We start from the raw sequence: 27,388 nt of genomic DNA, 5'->3' as shown, positions 1-27,388 counted from the left end.
GGGTGGCCCATTCACAAATTTTAAGCCTCTTACCATGTCAGTCTCTAAAACGAAAAACCAAAGATATCATTCTGGAAGCAAACCAGACACATGTTAGCTAACAACGTTATTAAACCAGCCCACTTATTCTCCTTGTAAAAAAGGGACATTTATAATTGAATGCTAGTATGTGTACTGTACGTTTGCTCTGGGCCATCGTAGCCAGCCTGTTGGTACTAATGGAAACAACAAAGCATGATGTACTTGTACCTTAACAAGTGCTCCAAAGACGTAAATTTCTTCACACGATGGTACATTGCCTTCAGATACCACGTTGACTCGTGTTATATACATGTAACGCATTTCGGCAATTTTGCCAAAATGATTTTCTATTATTTATTATTAAGAGTTATTTTGAATTATCGTGTATTTAATAAGTCTCATATTTCTAAATCCGTAGTAAATTCATCGTGTACTGAACACGTTATTTTTTTTTATCTTCAGTATATTGAAAACGACTCTGAAACCTCGTAGCCAAGCCTAATTGCAGACGGCTTAAAATCCTCAACATGTTTCCGATATGTTATTTCTGGAAATTCTCATCAACAATATCGAATACCACCTGATTTTAACGAAGCGTGATTATTCGTGACTTCAGGAAACGTGAGTTCGGAATTACACACTTAATTTACGTTTTAGTTGAACTTGAATAAAGAAAATATGTAAGATTGAGAAAATTATGGAAAATTAGCTGTAATCAAGGATATTAAAGTAGTAAATTGAGAACAGGAAAAAAATCCACAGAAAATTGGTTCATTCACAGATCAAACAAAGATTCCAATCAATGCTACTTCTACCGAGATTTTGTCCAGAATGCTACTCACGAATTTGATGTCAATGAGCAAAAAGCCTCGTCCTAACCTTCCAACATAAACCTATCTATTTTAGCTTTGACCATATTAACGAAGTCAATCATTTCATAACGACATTGGCTCGTGTGTAGCATAAAAATGGCCATAAAGTAAGAGATTTATAATGCAATTGCTGTTGTGGTATTAGTCGTATCGGAACTCATATGGCCCAATTAACTTGTGATGTATAAGACGTTGGGGTCTTATGGCTAAATTGTCTGTACTCATTTTATAGAATTAAAGGAACAAAGGTTTCATCTTTTTATTTATAGAAGATCAAACAAAAGACGTAACGTAGCTTGAATTTGTCAGGATGGTCGCTATTGTAAGAAGTTTTTATTTGCCTGATGCTACAGCACAATCCCATGATTGTACTTTAGAATTCTGATTTGGTTGTAGATTATTCTTAATGTCACTAGTAAATTGAGATGGACCAAAACAGTTATTATAGTTGGCGGAAATAACATTTTTGATTTATTTATAACCAATATGCAATGTGATATTATGTCATTGTTACCAATTCATCGTCACAATGTACGTATCTTGATTTTTATTTCTGAATTGTATATACATTAGTGAGAGATAAGATCATAGTGTAAATGGCTGGATCAACTGGTTTTTCATCTTTTGTTCGTCGATGCATTGTTTTCAATATGTTGAACATGGTTGCTTTCAGTCTCATCAAGATCTCCTGCTTCTCTTTTGAAACTATGCACATCTATTCCCCCAAGATCGTCGAAACCTCTTTTGTTTCCATGGACGTTCATTCCTCCATGACTATTTAATTTGCGCTTGAAATCATCTGCTTGTATTGTATTTAGATCACGCAAAGCTCTTTTGTAACCATGTATATTCATTCCTCCTAGGTCGTCAAAGTTACGTTTAAAACTGTGGACATGTATACCACCAAGATCATCTAGCCCGCGTTTGAATCGGTGAACGTTAATTCCAAACCCGCGTTTAAAACCATGTACGTTCATTCCACCAAGACCATCAAAACTTCGTTTAAATCCATGCACGTTTACCCCACCAAGATCATCCAAACCGCGTTTAAAGCCATGTACATTCACTCCTCCTAGGTCATCTAGTCCTCGCTTGAACCCATGAACGTTTACACCACCTAGATCGTCCAGGCCTCGCTTGAACCCATGAACGTTTACACCACCTAGATCATCCAAACCGCGCTTGAATCCATGAACGTTTACACCACCTAGATCGTCCAAACTGCGCTTGAACCCATGAACGTTTACGCCACCTAGATCGTCCAAACCGCGCTTGAACCCATGAACGTTTACGCCACCTAGATCGTCCAAACCGCGCTTGAACCCATGAACGTTTACACCACCTAGATCATCCAAACCGCGCTTGAACCCATGAACGTTTACGCCACCTAGATCGTCCAAACCGCGCTTGAACCCATGAACGTTTACACCACCTAGATCGTCCAGGCCTCGCTTGAACCCATGAACGTTTACACCACCTAGATCGTCCAAACCGCGCTTGAACCCATGAACGTTTACACCACCTAGATCGTCCAAACCGCGCTTGAATCCATGAACGTTTACACCACCTAGATCGTCCAGACCTCGCTTGAACCCATGAACGTTTACACCACCTAGATCGTCCAAACCCCGCTTAAAGCCATGCACATTAACACCACCTAGATCGTCCAGGCCTCGCTTGAATCCATGAACGTTTATACCTCCTAGATCATCCAAACTGCGCTTGAACCCATGAACGTTTACACCACCTAGATCGTCCAAACCGCGCTTGAACCCATGAACGTTCACACCACCAAGATCATCCAAGCCGCGCTTAAAGCCATGTACGTTTACACCACCTAGATCGTCCAAACCGCGCTTGAAACTGTGTACATTAATGCCACCTAAGTCATCTAAGGCTCTTTTATGACTAGATTCTTTAGATACTTTCAATAAGTTCTTTAATTTTTCAAAAAATTGTTTATTTTTAGAGGGATTTGAATTTCGTTTAAAACTATGAACAAAAGCACCACCGAGAGTGTCAAAATACCGTTTTTCAGCACTTTCATCTACATCATCATAATCTGATATCGTGAACGACTCTTCACTCTTTTTATTCATCAGAGGGTATAACTCTTTTTCTCGTCTTACTTCATTCTTTTGAGTAACCTGAAAAATGGGAACATGTACATGTATTTGACCTTTTAAGGGACTGTCTCAGATGAAAGAGTACCAGAAACTCCACACCGAAGAGCAATTTCATAAAAGGGCGTAACAGAAATATTTTGTTATTAGTGCCAAAATTAAATATTTAAAAATTGCGCTATTGGGTATCTCTTATTCGTTAAAATATATTTATATTAGGATCATTTAAAACTGGTCATGATTTAACTTCAATATGGACATTTTTATACAAAATTGTATGTTGCCTGTATCGTGCAGTTTATTTAATATCTCAAACAAGAACTGGCATTTTACACGACCTTAACCATATATCAAAGATTCAATTTTTTTAGTTTACATAAAAAGCCATATAACGGTCTGTGAAAGGTTAATAAGCAAAAACATTTAGCACTGAACCGACTGAACTTTCTTTGATGGGACATGTCTATGAGGAAACAAAAAGTAAACATTACTCAAAGACACAAAACATTTAACCAACAATTAAGAGACGAGTACATCAATAAACAATCGAATTACAGCGTAGTTTGATATTCTGAAAACAGCCTTGTATCCATAACTTTGCCTCTTGTTTCCAGTTTGACAGGGAAAACGTCACGGTTGTTGTGCCAATAATATATATTTTGTTGATCTCCAACCCCCGTGACGGTACAGAAAAGTAGAACTTAACATTTCATTTCATTTCCAAGCACCTGTGATCTCCAATAGAAACGTGGTAGGTACCTACAAAATCAACAAATCCATGAAGCAAATTTTATAAGCTGACAAAAGTCATTGAGGTAGACATGATGGATAAGCTGTCAGAAAAGGTTAGGGCACCAAACCCACTGAAAACAGGTCGTGTTTATTTTGCAACAAGTCTCAGGGATTCGCATTTTTTCAGAAGGGAATATTAATTGACATACGATTCTTAACTGAATTTTCAGTTTTGTGTTTACAGCCGACTGTTGAAATAGTAAGTTAATTGGTATATTTTTCAAACAATTGGTTATTAAACTTTTCAATTTAAGGAAGGTTGTGTCGTATTTGACATTTAGTTCTTATAATATTAGTTTGGTGCCATCATTGTTGTTTACAATCACAAATTCCACTGGTATCGATTCTACTTCTAAATGTGTATTTATATTTTCCTGGAATCCATAGAAACTGTTGGTTATCTTCGAAAAATAAAGCTTGTTTCATTTGTACGGTTTTCCCCTGCGCTTATGCAAAGTATAATCAAGGCAATATATTTGAAGGCATTAAGACAGATACGTATCACAGACCAAACTGAAAGCAAAGTTATACAATGTCGGTGCGGCTCTAATTTTTAAAATCCAAAACTTTCGTAATCTCGTCTGACAAAATGCAATGGAAATGTCATAAATAAATAATACAATCTGTTTGCCATTCCCATTAGTCACAGTATCTTGCTATTGATATGAACACACCCTTTCTTGCACAAATTGATACAGAATATAATTATTCATTGACTGTTTCGTTCTGAGCGGGTAAATCCTTTGACATGTTCCAGTGGCTGATATTTCTGTTTTCGTTCTTCTTCTTACTGACACAACTAATAAACATAAACAACGTCATAATAGTGTGCAGTTCAAGAAAGTTTGTAAAAACAATGTCAAAACCAGTCATACGCTTTCAAAACGTCGAATGTTACTAACCGAAATCTTTTCAATCTGTATCACACTGGGTCTGGTTAATGTCCTTTCCAAGCAACTGAGTAGCCTAGTTTTGGCTACATTTTAAACAGTTTTACCTAGACTGTGGTAGAAAATTAAAATGCATACAAAAAAGTCATTTAGGCGAAGCATAAAATCATCTTTTCAAAAAAAAGTTGTCAATTTGTATCTTCTTATTCGCGTTATTGTTATTTCTAACAATACAAATTGGAGACCTACCTTGTCCGATGGATTAAGTTATAGATATTTCTGGTCTAAGTTTCGGGGGCACACATGCCTAATTTCTATTATTTATCTGGTTCAAATTCATCATTAAATCACAGTGATACAAAAGAAGATGGACGAAATACAGAAGTAGTAGTAGGAGAGGGAGAATGAGGTGATATGAGGTAATCAATGAGAAGAATACATAATAGGAGTACATATATTCTAGAGTATTATAAAAATTCATTAAGATAAGTAAATAAGCTATTAAAACACCATTAGAATCTATAAGCTATTTAAGAACAGTCTATTATGCCTCCTAATTTGTTTATAGGTATCAATAGCGATGTATTGGTGTATTGGTAAAGAAACCACGGATAATCGATTAACCTTTTATCCCTTGTATTGACTTCATCCGGACCAAACATATTGAAAGAGCTTCCACAGTTCATCGAATATTCATTTATTCACTATATTGAATTCGACCATTGTTTTTCTATTGTATAAAATAAATATGAAAGGAGATCAAGCAATTGGGAATCTGTTTTTATAGACAATGTGTTTTGGTGCATATGAAATACAGCTTGTTCTGTTGGAACTTAATATCACTGATCCGGAGCTAACAAGACAGTCATTAGACCAAAGTAATCTTAAAACAATACACGAGTCCTTTCAATAATCAATAATCAAAATAAGGATATAATTGGCGGTTTTACGACAGGCTAATTCAACTGATATTAAATCAAAATTGTAGTTTTTGCTCACAGGGCCACGTGAGCACCATAATTATGTGCAAAGTTGTCAAGATGTTTCCTAAAAACCAAACCAAAAAAGATGTAACTTTAGGACACAGTGGAAATGAAATATCCAAAATACAAAGTACTTCTATTATCTTGGTTGAATCGGGTTGATTGTCAAGTATGTTTCATTGGCATTCCAATTGTTTCCTAAGTTATTCTTTCTTGTCGATAATGACATAGTTTATGCTTATAAGTTATGTGAATTTTCCGAAATGCCTCCAGTGGTTCAAAGGAAATATGTCTTTTCAGTTGTTTAGATGCAAAAAAACGGGACCGTACATCACAGATTTGAGCTCTTGATCATTAGTTTTCTCAATGATTGCAAAGTAAATTATCATAAGAACTACAGAAAATACATTAATATTTTTGTTTCATTAATTAACTATTTATGGGCTTCGTAAGACAGGTAAGATAGTCTTACTAAACCAAACCAAAACAACGACCACCATTAAACTAACAGACAAAAAATAATTTAAAAGAGTTTTTGGAAGATTGAGTAACTCATACCAAAACGTCCAAGTTTCTCGTCCACGCTCAGATCTGAAGATTTCAAAATACCAACAGTACCAAACCATCCAAGACTCTAGTACCGCGACATCTCCTACCGCAACTACCAGCTGCCTACTCGATATCGACTTTTACTGGAAACGGACTTGTCATTACAGTCCTTCAGATTTGAAATTAAAAAAGAAGATGAAATCCAAACCAATTTGAAAAGAAATAGATAACAAGGCTAAAATTTATTATCAGAGACTAATATCCATTCATACTTTTCTTGAAAATTAACTGAAAAATAAGATACTCTTAGTAACAATTTGTGTGACTGGAATTTACGCAAATGGTGTCTTTAAAGTCATATCAGACCAAATACGAGTTTATATTATCAAATCATAGCCATAATTAGAAACGTTTATGACGTTGGTCACTAACTATCATTATGCCACAGACTGTTGTGTGGTTAAATGTGGGTAGGGATTAACGATTTTAATTTCTGAGTTTGATATTGAGATCTATCACGTGTTGATGAAATACTGGAGTAGAATTTGTAATATTCTTGGGTCTGATTTTTATTTAGTGGTAGTAGTTGCTGATTTAAAATGCTTATTTCGACCAATTTATATCTGAGCAAAGTTAAGTTTAAACTAGATTTTATAACCTTTGCTCTAAAAAGTTATAAGGAAATGAAGTTTAAAAACCGAAGATTACATCCTCTATTGACATTTATAGGAAAGCCTAAAATGATTTTAGAATGTTAACGAACGAAAAATAATTTTATTTTTAAACCCTTTTTCCTGTTTCTCAAAACTTTGAAATTTCAGGGGAAATTATAACATTTCCTAGGCGACGTGAGAAGTCGATACTCAAAACGGTATATTATTGTTTGAACAAGTCGTTAACGAAACGCTTATCAATTTCTTAATATAAAGGTAGATAACTCCAGTAAACTCAAATCAGACCATTATTAAGTGACATCATTGCATTTAGATACTGAGAAGCAAACGTATTCAATAATGCTTATGAATCGTATGATTGTTATTTAAGCATGTTCATTTCACTACCGTTATGTACAGATATTTTTAAGATACTTATGTTTTTAATATGCTTTTCTACATTTATTTACTGCATGTCCTGAATATTACGGTACTTACTATGCAACTTTCACTTCAGACTAAACCATTATGTCGATTGCCGCATTTAACCGAGTATCAGTTTCTTTAATTTAGTCTGTAACATTGCTTCAATATTGTTGTAACAACATCCTGTCGACGTCTTTCATGTATTGCATCAGATCTATTGTGCGAATTACTGAGTTTATTTCAGTTTCGTTAAAGTACAGGATATAACGATAATTCTGTGTGAGATTGGGAGGTCATCATTTGGATAAGGTTAAGACGCACCTAAGTACCAACATAATCTTAACTTTATAAATAGAAAACCGTTAAGAGCAGCAGGAACCATCTGTGATGGTATAATACCTGTATGATTGCTGTAAAAGAAAAAAAAAAGCTGGCTCGCTAAAAAGATATAGCACGATTTCCGGAAAACTTGTTTACACTTTGTGACTCTTTTATGTCCGCTGGACATCCCATCCACATAGTTCTAATAACACAGTGTTATTTTGCTGGGTCTGGGAGGTCACCAAACCTGGCTCGCTCATATATCACGCCTTCAGGAACGCTCGTTTTCACTTTGAGTCAACTGGACACCCCATTCGCAGAGTTCAAATAACTTTACTGTTTACCTTTCATCACGAAAACAACAAGCCCATCAATATTGATTTTGTCCTGATTGGTTTTGAAAAGTCCACCTGTTGATAAATCCTAAATAATAACATGTAGTTAATAATATATGATTGCTCTCAGAAGAAACCGTATGTATTGTATCCCTCCCAGTACCGAAGAAGATTTATTGTTAGTAATTATGGGTATAGAAAGTATTCTAGTAATTAAATGACTGACACGACAAACAATTAATAGACACTAGTTGATTAATATTAATCAATGTATTATTATTTTTCTTAATAGATTACTGGATGTAATTATGTTATATCGATCTGGGCATTTTCTTGTAAGTGTCAACTCATTTTTAGATTATATCCACTGTTGCTAAAGTTCTGAAATTTTATTAACAGAAAGCAGATGTTTACAGTCATATTCTTCTAAGCAGGATATAATGATGATTTATTTGGAATACGGGTGGTACTGTGTACGAGTCAATGAAAAAAAATATTTGTCTTTGGAATTTGAAGCAATTATTTAGCTTAGTGCGACTTGGCTATTTTTCGCGGAACAAGTTTGAGCTTTTGACTCAGTTTAAACCCGTCAAAATCTGTTCATATAGAATAGAAACTACAATCTTTTTTTGAAGAAACTTGATATGATCATTGTAATCAACAAGGTCCCGGTTTTGGATTTATTGCTCTCTTTCATGGGATCTTTATATTTCAACTTCCATTTTTCGATAAACATTGTGATTTTTCAGTTCTCATCATACAAGCCTACTTCAGTTTAGTCAAATAAGCATTGTATGGAACAATTCTGTAGATTAGGCTACCATAATGGCAAAGGGTCATTAATGTTTTGACGGCATGCATAGCTAGGACATAGTAGCCCTTGGCGTTTTGATATTTTGACGGAAAAAAAATCTTCCAAATTCACTTTAACTTCTTGGATGACTTGCTCAATTCTTTTTATCAAGTTCAATTGTACTTACAGGCTTACAACCCATATTAGGCACTTCCATCAAAATCCTATATCAGTAAATAACCAATTAACTCGACCTGACAAGAGATGGAACATCTTTTTGATATTTGTCTAACCAGACAAAATCGGAAGAGGCAAAATACTTTCCACAGTCTGTCATTTTGTTCAACGACAAAATCGATACAATATTTTGTAAGACCTGGATCTGTTTGTTCCTAGTTAACAGTAACACTGGTAATTTACCAAAGTTCGTGAAAAATCATAATTGAAAAATGGTAGTTAGACCAAATTGAGAAAGACGCCACCATAAGTGTCCTTTATAGACAGTGATTATAAAAAAAATAATAGTTGGCCATTAATTGAAACTTGGGTATTGTTAGACTATATAAATAGCGATTCCTGAATGCTTCCACGTCCATGCCATTATAGTATCTTAACTCAAAATGAGCCATTGATATTTTAAGCTTTCTATAGCTAAAGTTATAGGGTAATGTTGATGCATTGTGTTTCTTTTGGCATCCAGCCCATACCGTTATTTCACATGTCTTCACTGTCAGAAGAGACCATAAATAAACTAATATCAGCCCAAGAATTTTTTGTAAAATTAATATGTTTATAATCATTAGATAAGATGATGGAAGTGCACTGCAGATATACATTCAAATGTTCAACACAACCTACTCGTATTTCAGCCATGTTTCCTGGGATAATAGGGGGGGGGGGGGGGTATATTTCCAACGAACATGCGTTGTTGTATTGTGGCGAAGAAAAACAAGCCGTTTTACCTATTGACAATAAATGTAATTGACGAATCCATCAATTTGTTAGTTTTTATGTTAAAGGACAAATTACAAAGTGCACGTACACTAATCGATCAGATGTTCTTGGTTAATCAAATAGAAATAAATTCCTTTGAAATGAACAGTCTTCACAAAAATCTGATTTTCAAATGCATTCATGACAAACAAGTTAACATTTTCTGATTCTGAAAAGTACGATGGCTGTTTTTATTCGTGAAAGGTAACGTAAAACGTAACGTAATACCTTTTTTGCTGTTCTATCTGTATAATTTCTGTACGTTTCTTTGAGTTCAATAACATTACAGTTAAGTCGTAGCTAGTTTATGGAAGACACCCATCTGCTGTGGAGCTTTATTTTTTTTTATTAGTACTTTCAGTCACCAACTCATATTGGGGATAAGAAATTCTGCATTATCATGTACTCTAAGGATTATGTCTATATAACACAGTAATAAGTTTTGAAACACAAGGTCGAAAAAATATACTAAGCTAATTAGCTTAGACCTGTACATTTGGGAGAACCAAACCCTCCCTTCCCCGAAATCTAGTTCTTTTTCTCTGATACTCGAACAGAAGGCGTAGTATATGAGCTGTTGTCAATTGTTATATTAAGTTTCGAAATCCTTTATAAAAAATAAATGTTCTTTTATGGGTGATTTAGTTCTGCTCTTTTGCCTTTGAAATAAGGTAATGGCAGTTTGTCTAGAATTTCATTATCAGATTTTAATTGGCTTTTCGTGATGTGTATTAATTGTAAATGTAGTGCTCTGCAATTTAAATATTTCAAGCATTCGTGAGATTTGAAGAATGTAAAATTAATGAGTGAATGGTCCTATTTACATACTGAACATCTGCAACACAAGTTACACTGATTGACAATTGCTTCAACTACAGCTACTTAATTAAGCACCTCTTTTCATCCGATTCTAAATCAGTCGTATTTGACAATCGCAGTACCATAGTTAAGATATACACGGACGTCAGCTCTTGGAAGAACATGTCGTGGAATCATAAAGCGTTCTCAACTGATGAGATTGGAACCTACAATATCTGTGAACTTGGGGTTCATTCTAGACTCTTTCTAAAAACCTTGCGGCAGTGCCACTATAATTCACAGAAGCATATTATCTAGACAATAGAATTTTCACCAGAGAGCCCACGAAGAGTACGAATTCAAGTATTCAAACTGAGCCTTTGAGAATATGTCCGAAAATCCCGGGTTCAAAATGGAATTTCAGACATGTTAAGGCCAAGATATATTTTTTGTTCTGCAACTTGATTTTTTGTCAAAATGCAGCCGATTTGTTTTAAAATCAATTTAGTTTTTGAAATTGTCTATGATTTGCATATTATTTTACAACAAAGCACTAAACAATTCCACTTTATTGATTTAAAAAAAAATCCTAACTTCACACGGCCAAGATCAAGCTGATGTGATTTCCGTATATAAAAAACTAACAATTTGAATTCATTGACCCAGAAGGGTTAGGGTATAATTTTACTAGTCTGTAAGGATTAGTCTCAATCAGAAATAGTTATTAAGCACGAAACTGGAGTCAAGAGAACACATGTGATTATCATGCAAACTTGAGTATGATTGTATATTTGAATTACGATTCTTGCTTTAATTACACCTTTGATAAACTCAGTGGATATGAACGAAATCGAGTTTTATGTCCTAGTTTTCTGTTTCTGAATTTGACCACGAATAAGAACAAGACTCTGCAATGTGTACTGAGAGTAATGGTACCTAAACAAATGCAATTTTCACTTTGATGATTAAAGCGCAAAGACTGTTGCACAAGGGGCTTCAAATGACTAAACACAGTTTCCTTAGGGTCATCCGCCTTGCATCACTGTAAAGGGGAAACCTCGTTTTAAAATTTGAAGATAGTACCTTAACCTATTCCAAAATCCAATTTTGCACTTCAGCCCGTGGAAAAGAATCTAGATTTTCTGTCAGTAGGGTTTTTGGACGGCTCTTATATGTCAGCATCTTCGAATTTACTAACAGAAGGAAACCGAGTTGACAAATAACATGAATGTAAATATGACATGTAGGGAAAGTGGATCAGTATATTCGTCGAGCTAGCATATTGAAGATAATATAGATTACGTTTTTATTAGAACAGTGCATTAAAACAAAATGAACTGCGCCATAAAAGATACATTCGACACATCGTTAAAACAGACCCAGATCATTCCTTATCTTAAGCGTCCAAATATACTTGTTGGTATTACCAAACATCTGCCAAAAAATATCACAATAAATGGTAAGACGTATGTCAAATTTATAGTCAGTGCCATATTAATTTAATGGCATTCACGAATAATTGATAGAGTTGTCCTGTCCGTATTATTTATTGGTAAAACCATGTTCCATTATAAGTACATGCTTAAATGATCATTTTCCAGAACATTATTAAAAGACAATAATAACCAAGGTCATATTACCACTATGGAATTTACGATGAATATATTATTTAATGTTTAAATACAACTGTAATTTTATGCAAAAGTTGGTCAGTAAACAGATTCTCACAACAGGTTTGACCAACAACTATCATAAAAATATGTTTTTTTTGTTGAACAAGATCCGAAAATTGTTATTCTTGGTTTTGACAACACGACTGTTTTGGAAAACAACGCAAGGCCAAGGGAAAGACACATAATTGTAGAATTTTCGAAATATTACGTAGCATTTTGTTTTATTCAATTGAATGAACCAAGCCATGCTATACAGCAAACTTAAAAGTAACATGGGCAAGACAAAATAATTTATGATAGCTGACAGTAAAAGTGTTGACCGTCAACATAATTTCAGTTGACGACTATAATAATTATAAGGACTTAGGAATATTATCTATTAAAATAAATAATAAATAACCCATATTACTGCATGGGGACATTAAATGATAATAAATATAAATAATGTATGATAGCATTAACCCTGATTTTATATACAGCCTCTACATGTGGATATTAGAGATCGTGCACTCGTTCTGAGTAAATCGAACTGCACCTAATAAGGTGCAGCAACGAAGGGCGTAAGACAAATTTCATTTGAACAAGAGTATATTTCCATTAAAGACTTTTACATTGGAAGAATTTTCTTATATTTTGGTAAAGGGGGGTGGGGAGGTTGATTCACCCAAATTTTATAGGCCAAGGATGAACCAAATACTTACTTAAGAAAATGACAAAATCGCTCTTCTGCTTTCACTTCTAATTCAATAAGACTTAAATTTGTTGATCAAATTTTTAAATTTGTTTAAATTTTGGTTCACATTTCATTAAGAATACTAGTATTATAAATGTTTCTGAAATTGGTCCCCTTATCGAAACATCATTTTTCTAAAGAATTATGTGTGGTGACTTCTAGCATGACTGAGTCAAACAAATTCTAAAACAAACTAAATAGAAAACTCTAAGTAAATATTAAGCTTAAATTAAACTATTATTCACTATTGTTGTTTAAAACGCTTAACAAATCAATTCAGTGTAATAATGGACATACTTGATTTAATCAACAATCAAAACACAATCCTTGTGGCAATGTGAAGCATTGTACAAAAATTACATATACATACAAATAAACGACAGTACACACAAGTGAACAAGTGTACATGCACCATATTAATATATATGCGGTCTCTCTTCGCAAAACAAGTACTTCTGTTTTCGGAGATGAGATCTCCTCTACCAATTTTCTGGTGGAGATCACAAGTTCTTTAGTTCATGATAAATGTTATCAACGAATTTGAGCACCTCGACAAAAATTTGCTGCAGTGAATTTCTTAAACGAGATACTATTACTGTTATACTCATCCTCAGATAATAGTATTTTTTTGGGCGTTTGGCATCTTGACAGGCTAGATTTTGGGCGTTCAAGATTTAAATAGATCCATGCACACATACTGAGTAAAAAATATATTAATATCATTTTTTTTTTACTTACCTTAGTTTCCAGTTGTGAAGTTAAAATACTGGAGATTTTACAGCAGATAAAGATCTCTAAACAGAGCATATAAACTTTGGAAAGCATGATGGTGGACTTCTTCAACTTCTGTTTCTCTCCTTCAGAATGATGAAATGTTGGCTTGCACTGAATTACACGTCAAGGTGTAATCTTGTTGGTCTTTGGCAATTCTTTCATTCAAAAATAAATATTATAGAAATATAGTTGGTGCTAACAAGGAATTAAACGTCCACGACTGTTCAGTTGCAGGATTCCGCTTTATATATCAGCCTCGTCATTATGATTAACTGATTTCCATTCAATTTGCCAGTAATGACAAGAGGCGGGACAAAGATTTATTTACGCAGGTCTGTGGGTGGCACCAACAAGCGTTCATGTTAAAAAGACTATTAACAATTTGTGAAAAAAAAACCTGGTCAATAAAAACGTGAACTGCTCATGTAGATGATTAAGAATGTAATCGAAGTGTTTTCTTGGTGAGAAAAGCCACCTGATGATTCTCGGCAATTTCAAGCAAGTCTTTTGTTTTACACTAAAATAACCATTCTGGTGTAGGCTTAGAAAATAACTTGCATGATTCTATTCTTCGGGTCACAACTTTTTACTAAGTTGCTGATTCATGACAGATCACAACACCACGAAATCATCGAGTGCTGTGTAACTTAAGTCGTTTATTATTGTCAAACATCAAAGCTTGACGGGAATCATGAACGATTCGTTTACGAAATAAAATTCTTCCATTAAGTGCACTATCATTCGGACACGGAAATGTGCATCGGTAAAACACTTCAAGATTATGCGTATACAAGTAACGGCTTTCACCAGGCCCTAGTTTTCGGCTGAATGGAACAAACAGTTCTATAAACTGAGCTTTACGCCCCACTTTTCTGGGTCTGATTGGACTAGCTATCGTGGACAGTCCTTGTATCCTAACGTCTTTTTCAAGAATAATAGTTGTACAATAACAAAAGTACTACGCATATATAATAGTTCAGTTATTCTGCCCCAAACTAAATGTATATTGTGCTGTTCGGGATTTGATTTTTTTTTAAAAATGACCCAAAGCGTGCCATATTAAATATCCTTTGTTCCTTTAGCGATTCTGCTTTAATGACATTCAATGACTTTAAGTTAATCTGCACTTCATAAACACTATTTACTTTAAAATTTTTATGAACGAACTGACATGATCGGTGTGCCTGATAAATAACTATAATAGATCTCGGTTTCTGTGTTAATGAACAAAACGAACTGAAACTTAACGCCCCCGAAAATGACCAATGACCGAAATGGTAATTTAAAAGTAGAAGAAAATAAACTAGAGCGAATATAGCACAGAAGCGTGACTAGACCCTTATGCAGAAAATATCACCAGGTTATCCAAAATGTGAAGATGTTCTGTGATCCGTAAAATGATTGCTATCGGCTTTTGAAATTTTACTGTATGTTATGATATATTCTTGTATTCTTAGTATAATGGTTACATAATCACATAATAAAAATGCTCCTTACATTTTGTTAAATCCACAGTTTGAATGTTCTGCGATCTGTTAAATGATTGCTGCCAACTTTTGAAATTTGACTTAATGTTTTAGATGGGTATTTTCTCGTTGGGTATATGATTGGTCAATATTACTCATCTTCTTCGAGAAGCGAAGGTTAACAAGACATGTACAACCAACACCCTTCAGTAGAACAAATAACTACGGTCGGCTAAATCAGTTACACAGGATGTTCTGCGAACAGAAAAAGATATATCTGGGTTTGAACATAGGTTGGGGAATCACAAAAACTGTTGCCATTTAATGCGAAGATTTAGTTCGGTTTTGTTTTGCTCTGGAGGGCAATATAGACGAGTGATTTCAGCTGTAATCGGATTTTGAATGACTAGTTTATCCGCTATAAGATCCTTACTTGTAATTCATACATCCAGGTGTTTTAACATAACATGCTACCAAGGCCGGCAAATACCTGAGTTAGAATGAAAATAGTAAAAAGTATAATAGACGGAAACATTTTTATTAGAATTTTAAATATTTTTCTTGTACAAGAAGTAATGAAAAACAGCCCGTTAACGTGCAACTAAACACTATCAACGATGATATGATCTCGATAATCTGTATGTAGTCACTTCCGACTGTGCAATGAGGAAAATTTCTCCGGGATTGCATCATTATCGAAATCTTTTTCGATTTCCAACTGTCGAGGGATCTTTAACATGAACAGCCTGTAGCACACAGGGCCTCGATTTATTCTCCCATACGAACGACTACATGCTTTTTCCATATCAGCACCGCCGACCTGCATAATTAACGAGGGAAACCGAGGTTTATCTCTACCTATGTCGGACCCTCAGGTTATTTAGGAAACAGAAATAATGAACTGGGAAATAGATTGTATATATTAATTAACAATTAAAATTAAGTATTCTTGACATGCAAAATTCCATCGCAAATGCACAATGTTACCAAGTACGTGAAAAATAAACTAAAGCAAGATTATCTAATTTCAAACACTGTTTGGCTACTAGAGTATTTGAAGATATCGTAATTATTTTAAATGTAATCAAGTGTAATAAGTACACACATATAGGGATAATTAATTGTCGATTTTTCACGTGCCTGCACACTATTTAATAAGCTTTCTAAAACAATAAAATGCAAGCCTTACATATACTTTTCAGTGAATAATAGCACATACTTAGTTTGAAGGACAAGGGCGGCTATAGGAAACCAATTAGTTAGGTTTACATAGACGTAATTTGAAATCATCTTTTTGTCGTCCACAATTCAGCGCATACCTACTTAGCAGGATTCTACTTACTAGAACTCAGCTGGTATTAGTTTTGTCCCAGTTTGTAGTAGTCTCTGTTCGCTTGAGTTTTGATTCGAGATTCGACGATGCATAGTTTGGTTACCAATATTTAAAAAGTATCGTAACAATAGTCAGGATTTTTTTTTATTAAATTTTTTTTTTTCAGAAAAAAGAGACATATAGTTTCCATTTGGTCTTTGAACGGGGTTGACTGATTTTGATCAATTTTTTTAATTGTTGATTAATGAGTTAAATTTTCAGAATTAGTTCGACGGAGTAAACATCTGACTGAAAAAAATCATTTCCTTCCCTTAAAATAATCAAAACATTAATATTTCATTCGATTAATAACACGTTGGCATAGTTGGTAAACGAATTGGTAATAAACCCGTTCGCATAGTTGGTAAACGAATTGGTGATAAACCCATTCACATAGTTGGTAAACGAATTGCCAAGGAACCCGTTGACAAAGTTGGAAAACGAATTGCTGATGAACCCGTTCACATAGTTGGTAAACGAATTCCCAAGGAACCGGTTCACATAGTTGGTAAACGAATTGCTGATAAACCCGCTCGCATAGTTGGAAAACGAATTGCCAAGGAACCCGTTGACAAAGTTGGTAAACGAATTGCTGATAAACTCGTTCACATAGTTGGTAAACAAGTTCCCAAGGAACCGGTTCACATAGTTGGTAAACGAATAGCTGAGGAACCCGCTCACAAAGTTGGTATACGAATAGCTGAGGAACCTGTAATTGTTATACGAATATTGATTTCTGAGTAACAAAGTAATTTTTCATATTATATCAGAGAACGTAATTTGACTTATTTATAACCCGCGTTTCATTTCAACAGGTAGAGACAAAGAACGTTTGGATTGTCTTACATCATCAATTATGAATATGTTCAGTGACTACTTATTGGTGGGAAACGTTGATGTATTTTTTTGAATGAATTTTAAAACCCTCACGAATTCCATTTTAAAATGTTATGAAACTAAAAGAATAACGGAACGGACTACAACAGGTTAACATACTAACGATACATTATTACATCACGTCTGAGGAACTAGGTAGAGCCAGTATTGTCGACTAAAGAAGAACTTGCTTTGGGCTACATTCACCATGGTGACAAATTATATAACGTATATCACGTTGGGGGCAGTAGCTGTCGGGCTAAGGATGAACATGACTCAAGATTTTCACTATGATAATCATCTTCAAATCTGAAAAAAATATTCATTCATAATGACAGGCTACAAAGGATTGTCAAATTCAAGACAGTAAATAATAATATTACAGAGCAAGTGCAATATCAACTGGTGAAATCTTGTTGAATATAATGCTTCATCTAGTCTGTCTATCGAAGGGCATCCCTGGTTCAAGAAGCATTACATTTGCAACGAGTTGCTCGTGTTCAACTTCAAATGAATTTGGTCATCTATGCAGTTGCAAGTCATTCTGAATTTTTGCGAGTTATGTTTCATGTTCACTGATCCCAATTAGCATAAGCCTTCCTTTAGAAACTGGTCTTGCAAGACGTCATTATATACCTTATTTCTATATTTGTTCATCAGAGATAAAAAAAATTATATAATATTATTACCAAGAGGCACATCGTTGAATATAAGATGACCAACACTTGTACAGAGATGAAATAAAATCAACTATAGTTTTACGTTTTACACTAGGTTGGGCTGAGGAAGACAGGCAATACTATGCAGTGTACATTGAGGGAAATATTGTTATAACAGTTACATTTGCCTATGTATTCTTCCACATGAACGGAAATCAGATTTACCTCCGAAATGTTTTATGCCCTTTTGGACAAATTAAACGGAGGCAACGATCTGTAGCCGTCCAGAAATGAACATAAATAAATCATAACAAACCAAAATATTTGTTTATTTGATTACAAATGACGACAGTGGAAATATTATTGTATCTACACACGCCATACTAGATCAGTTGTATGTAAATTATTGAATATAATAACTGTTTGAAGTAGGCATGAATGATAAAGAAACACCTGCCAATGTAAGATATTGGTAAGTAGAGGTTCGCATGGAAAGGTAGAAGGGCAAAGAACAAAAACGTGGGTCTTTTTTCGTACACCTTGTCGAATTCTTGGAATCTAAGGATATGAGTACATATTGTATGCTGTATCAGACAAGAAGTCAAGACTTCATGTTTCGTATTTTCTCATTTATTACTTCTTGAATCTATATATTCTTCCATTGTGTCCAATTCATGCTGGTTTTATTAACGTTATCATTTTCAACAACTTTTGGTGAAAGTTTGGCCCATTTGTCATGTTTATCTAATTCCAAATCAAATGAAAAAATGTAGATAAACCGACGCCGATCTAGACCATCTCTGCCAATATCTCAAGGAAGTATTTTTCTCTATCCTTAACTTATACATGAGGGGAAATCAAACCCCTTCCTTCCCCAAAATATATAGACTTTATTGAATATGTAAAAATACATTTATTTATAAAATATACCCTGAATAGCTCATTGCACATCACAAATTACAAAATAATACAAAATCGACTTCTTTTCAATTTGGCTGATTTCTTGCTGAACTGTTGAGCTTCTTCGTGTAGGTAATCGTCATCATCGTATTCTTCGTCATAAGCCCTCTATAAATACATTGTATAACTTAGTATATAAAAAAGATGGCCAATGTTAATTGCATTGAGGATGTTTCCTGATGCGCGTCAGTACTCAATAAAGTCTACTTACTAAATTAAGGAGATGAAACAATTTGAAAGTACATGTTTGTTTTCTTAAGTTTGTCAAGTCTTTGCATGTCTATCCGGAGCATTTATAGCTTTTATTTAGGTTATCCCCTTTGGCTGTCTATTAATCATGCAATTCCTGATTACGGCGTATTATTGTTTGTTCTTAGAAAATTATCATTGATGCTGTACGCATTCACGTTTGAAGTCAAATTATTAAAACTTTTCTTTCAATTCAGTGAAGCAATACGAACAAGCGCAGACACAAAAATCAGCTCATAATAAGATACCAGAAGTTAAAAGGCTTCATAAAGATTTGTGCACAATATTTATTATATGGTATACAAAACACAAAGGTAGTTATTCAGACTGACAATTTACATGGACATGTTGCCTAGAGTCCTATGAATCCAATACATACTTCACTACACATTTCAGAAATGTATTACAATTACTTACATCTAATACTGTTTTCTTTAGACATGTCTCGTTCTCTTTTAGTTCTGTGTTTGTCTGAAATGACAACAGTATCGGTTATATTTCAATTAGCCGCAGGTAGCATGAAAATCGGACTGTTCAGAGGTCGAACGTAATATTATTTTTCAATAAATTCGATAAAACAGAACAAAATATTCGTCAAAAAAACACTTTTTGAATGGGATTCGTTTGTGCCCGACAGTAGAACACTTAAATCTCATCTGGTGCCCCGTTCCCTCAATCCGCTCATTTTGAAATCTTCTTGATTGGAAGCTTAATTATTTTTTTAAATCAAATTCAGCACTAACTTACAATTTAGAATAATATGTATTGAATTTGTCTTCAAATGTGTCTGGGTTGTAGCTACATTTCAAATAAAATAAAGACATTTCCCTAGAATTGTCTTAAACTTGTTGGAAAATTATTTTCCTTAAAAATTACAGTAATAATACTATCATATCAATATTGAAATTCAGGTTTTATCTGTAAAATTAATTTTAACAATAATCTGAATAAGAAGCAATACCTGAATTTGTTTATCTGTAGACTCATGACTGGCAATAGTAACATTATCATCTTCCGTCGTGGCATCCATTCTTATATATGCAATACGAAGGATATAACATCAAATCTAAAAAAAAACAAAACCAAAAAACCTTTTAATTGATAAATTTCATTTAATATATTGAATCAGCCAGTTTCTGCTCAACCCTAGGCCTGTACATTTCCCCCCGAAATCTACTAGAATATAAGGAAGTACATTTTGTAAACACTCGAAAAATACATGTTATTAGACTGTTGTTAATAAATTGACGCCTTTGTCTCCAAAACTAGCATTGAAAAAATATATTTTTGGATGCAAGTGCACTCTATGCAAAGCTATGATGTTGTCAAAGTTTATTTCGTTGAATATGAAGCACATACTGGTCAAACCAGCAACAGAACAGAACACAACGTGACAATAAAATCGTGATACATAACATTAAAACAAAAACTACTGTTTTGAATTCTCCACGGCCTCTTGTTTGAGCAAAGTAAAAAGTTTTTTGAATTTGTTCTATATTTTTTAAAGATTGAAATATCAGCCTGAAAATAGTACTGTTAGTATTAGAATATCTTTGCGTTGATAAAAATATAATTTTTGTACGTTTACATTTAAGAGAAACATGTTTGCTCAGACAATGTTTTTGTGGTGTGTTAATGCGAAATTCACTGTCCGACCACAAGGTATACAGAATTGAATTTCACCAATCTTGAATGGATAAGGGGGCATTTTCATTCAAAATTGTGGGTTATTTAAGGATAATTTCTGGCAGGAACCAAAGACATTCGAAGTCCATGAGCATATATATATCTTAACATTTGTTAAATGAGAGAGAGAAAAAAAATCAATTCTAAGCTCACTGAGGCACGCGATATAATAGTATTAAATCATATTAAATGTAAGATAAAAATATATTTTGTCACATGGACCACCACGTTTCTACAAGCTAGTGCCATATCTAATCAGACTAATGAATTAAATTGTGACGATGACTTATTAAACACCTCAAAGGATTATACAACAACAGAATTAAATACATCTACCCCTTCATATTACAGCATATTATTGGCCTCCATCAGGCCGATCCCTGCTTGTTTATCAGTTGTTGCTATTGACATTTTTCTAAATACAAAGGGACATAACTCAGAAAAATTATCCTACGGACCAAATTGTAATCTCGTCGGTCGTTATACACTGTATATGCCTACAAAAAATTTGTTGTCATTATGCACACGAATTAATGAAACCACCCTTTAAAATAGCTGGAAATCGAAAGGCAAAGCCTAGTAAATATAGCAAAGCCCTGGCACTATAAAATTAGCTTTTTCAAAAGTATTATGTGTATTTAGCTTTGGCATAATAAATATTAGCTTAGAGTAACTATGAAAAAAGTGTTTTCTTTTGACGAATAATATTAGCTTTGAGTACGGTGCTGAAAAAGGTGTTTTCTGTTGTGAGAAAAATGGTGCTGTCTGTTGTGAGATAAACATTAGCATTGTGTATGATGCTGAAAAAGGTGTTATCTCTTGACGAATCTTAGCTTTGAGTATGATATAAAAAGTGTTGTGTAATGTAGACTATTAAACCGAAGTTTGCTTATAGAACAGTTAAGGCAATACTTACTGCGCTTTAGTCAATGATTAGTACGTACATAAATCGGAAAGTTATTCAGTATGAATTTTGCTGTCTTAGTGTGGTCTTGATTATATACAATCGAACAGAAAACCCGGTTGCCCCCCTTTTAAAATGTCTGAAAATAAGCCACGTCTTAGATTCTTGCAATTGTATATCGCATGTATGGTTTTCCACACAAATATTGTACGTCAGAACTTACTTGCAAAAACATCCACTGCAGGCTAGCGAAAGTACTTACTAACATGGGCTCTGTACAATAATGCATAATTCGGTTGCATTTCTTCATCTACTGATTTTTGTATTTTGTCTATCCTGAACTCTCAAGTAGTCTTTGTTGGTTAACAGAATAAAATGGAAAATCTTCAAGAAACGTTTGAGAAAGCCTCTCTGAGTTTGACCATAACATATTTCTTTTGTACACAGACGTATATAAGAACTAAGAGTTATTGCCCTTGTCAAAGATATATTTGGCTACTTATTATTTACATGACTTATTTTGATTTATAATATACATGGCAGTAACCGATGGTAAACTAGATATTCTGTAACGATAATCTTAGAAGGGCAATCACGGTCAAACTAATTCATCAACGATCTGCTCACCATGCCACTCAACACTTACTTCTCGCCACCTGCAAATATCCCCTTTTTTCTATCCAAAATATACAAGTTTTGCAAAGTGTCCAAAGTGAAATGAAAGGGTAAAAAGTCAACAGATGCCGGATTTCGCAAGCTGATTATGTTTTTTTTATGGATAGTTATTGGACTTATTTCAACGGGTCTACCGCGTAAACTTGTGGATTGTGATCTAAATAGGTACATGCCCATGTGTTCAAGGTACTAACTGTAGTGTGCAGGCTTCTGTTATGAAAGGGCATAGTCATACCAACAGTTGGAAACCGTTTCATTAAAAATCATTACTACATTATGTCGGTGGAAATAACTTCGGATCGACGAAAATGATTGCTAAAACTAACAAATGATGGCCCTTTTCTAGTAAATATTCCGCTTTTTATAAAAAATAATCAGACATTTCAAGTTCTGATTTATATTTTATGATTTAAATAGTTTAATGTTTCTTACATCCTTTCCCACGCTCTGTTTTAAGTAAGGCTTGTCATAGATTAGGTTGTTTATGCCGCTAAGGTACACTCTGACATCAAATTGTCGAAAATATTTTTATGTTTCAGGTATAGATATAGGCGGAGTTTTCCCACAGGTAAAACGTAGACTGTGGCACGCGTTGATGTTGACAAGCACACTGATGTTTCATCATATCGACATTTAATATTGCACGAGAGCAGTGACGCGCATTATGACATCTGTTCTAATCCAATGAAAAGATGCGAAATTTAAAATCCTACTTCATTTACAAAAATGGTATATTTCATGTTTATTATATAAATTATCTGTTACTTGAGAATTTCTAGGTAAAAAAAAATTCTTGCTATTATTAATAAAATGTTTATTTAACATGTGGCAGGATGAAGTCCATTACACCAAAGTGACATTGCTTTGTCTCATTCTGGGCTCTTATGGTTCTAAAATTAATTTAAATGGAGGTTAACTCTCCGCAGTTAATCTAAGAAATGAAAATTATTATAAAAACAACTATCTATTTTGTAATGCATTATGTGAATTAATTTTCACTAAGCAGAATTATGTCACTAAATTAGTTGTTAAGAATCTGGAAGTACTACAGACAATTCTAATTATTAATTAAATCCAGCGGACAAAAATCTGGCAGCAAAGAAAGGCTTATTTCGATTGATGTGACTTCGAAGTATAATTTCTTCGAGTACTTGCATCTTCACCGAGAATTACATGCTGCTATAGGTATACTAAATTAAAATGGAAGCAAGTATGGTATTCTGGACCAAGGGGAATTAGCATCAAGATTGTACTGAAATTGGTAAAAGGGCTTCTTGTTCAACATTACAAAGGAACCAATTTCCTCAAGGATCCTTGTGGTCCTCAGCCAAACCTCTTGGAATATGGCTGGGCCGACTGAAAAAATGAGTTAAGATTAAAAGGCCTTATAATGATCACCCAGTTGAAGTTTGCCTTGGCTAGTGCCTGATTCCAAAGCTGTATTTAATTGTACACAATGTCAAACTGTACTGTGTCGTAGGATAGTGACGACAATGACATTATGTAAACGTATCCATATGTTTCATTTATTTGCCTATTTTCGTATATCAGTTTTACCACAGTTGATATTAGTGTATAGTGCTTTGGACAAGAACAGAGGTACAGATATTCGAGAGCAATGCCTCGTTCAACCAAAGAAACGTTTATTCACTAACTGAGAAGTCATGTACTGGTATTCATTTTAAATAATGGGATTAAGGAATGACACGTGTACGGCATGCTCTCAGGGCAGGTACAGAATTGTCAAGTTGAGTAGCGGGGTTGGTGATAGAGAGGGTCAACTACTGGTCAAACGTACGTCATTCACCGCTGACACTTAACATGAATAACGTCCAAAACACATTCTCTTCGCCTTAAGTTTTTGCCAAAAGCATATTAAATTGTGACTGCTAAGATTTTGTTTACTATTTAGTGAACAATATAAATCAATCATGACTAAGGTTTAACATAGAATAGTGACACACGTGAAGAGCACTAAAGGCTGGTCGGATATCATTAAGGGTGGTCCATACCCAAAACAATACTCTGATTTGATGTAAGCCTACATCTTCGTTCGTGCTTTTTGTGTAATGATTGCGTCAATTACATCAATGAAAGTAATGATATTAATAATAATTAAATGTAAATGGCGGACTGAGAGGTCGGACCACCGGACGCGGTCCGAACGGCCCAGAGAGTTTAAGACCTTACGATTCCGAATACAAAATTTTTTTAAAAATATTTTTCCACATAACTGGTTTTTTCTCATTGAAACATATCATAGCTCAATCTGTTATGAAAATGTAGTATAGGATCAGTGAAGGCAAGGAACAAGCTAAGAGAGCCTACTTAGTCATTGGGGTGGAGGCCCTGTCCGATCCTACATGCATGTATCACTGTTTTCATATTTACGGATATTGCTAGGATTATTTTCAGTAATTAAGACAATTTCAAAGTATCTATCAAAAATAACTTTTTCGATATCGTAGTTATCAATTTGGTGCTTCTAATTTTGAAAAATAAATCAAACTTGTTTAAGTGGTAGAAAATTGTCCAGAGTTTCCCACGGTATTTATAAATTCATATCTATCTCAGTGGTCAAATTCAATAACTATCTCAATCAACTTACAATAGCATTCTTGGTAACCTGACGCCACTTATTGTTAAATCCAAACCGTTTCGCAGCTAAACTTACCGAACGTGACATAAAGGTTATGTATTTGAATACCCAACTCCTGTGCGCTGACCACGACTGAGACATTTCGGACAATGGTCATTTACAAGAGATCATATTCAAGATAAGTCTCTTTATAATGATAATATCTCCAGCTCGTGTCCCAATTTACAATCTGAGACTTGATTGTTTGTGGTTGACCCTTTATCAAGGGGGTTCTTTTACTGGTTTAATCATACCAGCAAATTGCTTAGTGGACAATAATCTCCGATAGAAACCAGTGTCAATTTTCATAACATTTTAATGTTTATGTCTTTTAAATCCTCATGTTTTCGTCTACCAAGTATCTTCACCTTGTAACGAGCAATTGAATATCCTCTGAACAATACATATTTGACCATCAGGGATTTAGTCGAATTTTAGCATAGGGTATTAAATCTTAAAGGATAAATATTCAATTAATTTCCTCTGATCTTTTAATTTTTTTTTTTTACTATGAATTATCTGTCAAGCTTAGCCCTGTATTCCTTAGCACATTTAGACTCATGGCTATTCTGCAAATTTAAAATTATTTTTTTTGCAATTTATGATGTGAATTTTAAAGATGGGTTTAACATTTATTAAAGGTCATTATAAAAAACACAGGGGACTTCGGTTTTACTAACGAGTTAAAGGGACACGTCATGCGTTTGACCAATCGTTCCTTAGTTTCAGAAGCAGGATTTTTTTTAGCTAAGCTTATCAGTAGTAGTGTTCACAGCTCGCCTTCAAATCCATGTGTGTACAAAATAATCTACGTTCAAATGACGACTCGTCTTTTCGTGATACTACGCCATATATATATATATATATATATATATAAAGTTATAAATAGAAAAAAGAAACTGAAATATTGGTGATAAAGTTCTGATACACTGCAAATACCTGATTTGTGTGAAAGGGTATTAAATATTTCATTTTAGGACTTTTAACAGATAAAAGTACGTGAAACTGAGATTATGTTAATACCTACTTTTTATCAAAGCAAATTTTTCAGTTGAAATTTAATTTTTAAATAAAAGGTCAAATGGTATATATTTTCGTTATGAATATCCTTTGTTGGCTTGATCCTCGAGAAGATAATATAATACGACGATATCCCTATGTAATCTGACTTATAAGAAGATTATGAAGTGTCGAAGTTAATTTGAGAATCACATTTTTTTCGGTCAACTGAGTTTTACTTAACGACTCTTTCAAGTCCAATTTTTGTACAGCAAATTGAATTTGTGTAATTCTTGATGAACTGAAGTGCTCAGTGCGAGGGATTTTGTCTGGACAGTTTCTTATTTTTGTTTTATGTCAAAGACAAACTGTGGCTCAGTTAAAGAGGAGCTGTTTGGAGGTAGATGACAAGTTAACGTCCACTTCCAGCGTAAGCTCATGTGGATGAATGTTAGTTTGGTGGTTGAGGAGAAAGGGGCTTGGGTGGACTTAGTTTCCTTCTACTGCGCATAAATGATTGATTCTTTTTTTTTTAAAAATGGATCTGAAATTTGAATTGATCTGAACAGGCATTAAGTAGTCCACTGATTTTTCGATGTGAGCGTAGCTTTCATAACCACTGAGACTAAAGATATATTTCTTTTTGAGCCCACCTTTAGTTGCCTGTCCGCCTCGCCTACTGGATGTCTGGGATTCAATTCCAGCATAGGTTGATCTTAAAACAGATTTCCCAATTCCAGTGATAAACATACATTGCAAAGAAATGTCTTGTCGTTCCGGAACGAGATCCACCAAAAGTCAGCTCACTTCATGTTGCACTTACTCAGCTAAACGCAAGTGAAAACGTGATCGCTGATAGTTGAATTTTTGTCAAGATTTCTTGGGTTGATGTACATTTTGTTAATGGATTTGGAGTAATATTTATATATTCCTTTAATGGTTTAGTTTTTAAAGTAGGTAAAATGGAAAGTAAGTGATGAAGTTAAGATAGGCCGTCCTCTTAAAAGCCTCTGAAATCGTGAAAAATTTGGATAATTTACTCAATAATTGAATATAAAGTATTTATAATTTATGAAAAGCAATAGTTTTAATTTTTATGGATTTTCAAAATTATTTCGGATGCGCTTCACCGTTTAACATTGATTTGGAGGAGGTACATTCAAAGTTTTCTTCGG

The 27,388-nt window shown here is 34.0% G+C and overlaps 2 protein-coding genes across 2 annotated transcripts; one reads left to right on the top strand and one right to left on the bottom strand.

The window, feature by feature from the left end:
- Positions 1-1,510: 1,510 nt before the first annotated feature.
- LOTGIDRAFT_116754 (hypothetical protein) lies at positions 1,511-2,992 on the bottom strand (the record flags this gene model as incomplete). The annotated part of the gene is made up of 1 exon (XM_009055369.1): positions 1,511-2,992. One exon carries the CDS (start codon positions 2,990-2,992, stop codon positions 1,511-1,513), a length of 1,482 nt encoding a protein of 493 aa, XP_009053617.1.
- Positions 2,993-11,881: 8,889 nt separating this feature from the next.
- Positions 11,882-17,311, top strand: LOTGIDRAFT_160316 (hypothetical protein; the record flags this gene model as incomplete). The annotated part of the gene is made up of 2 exons (XM_009055368.1): positions 11,882-12,008; positions 16,893-17,311. 2 exons carry the CDS (start codon positions 11,882-11,884, stop codon positions 17,309-17,311), a joined length of 546 nt encoding a protein of 181 aa, XP_009053616.1.
- Between the last annotated feature and the right edge of the window lie 10,077 nt (positions 17,312-27,388).

This window comes from Lottia gigantea, assembly GCF_000327385.1.
Source record: "Lottia gigantea unplaced genomic scaffold LOTGIsca_24, whole genome shotgun sequence".
Taxonomy (NCBI): Eukaryota; Metazoa; Mollusca; class Gastropoda; family Lottiidae; genus Lottia; species Lottia gigantea.
Note: the sequence above shows the minus strand (reverse complement) of the source record. Positions and strands in the feature narration are given on the sequence as shown.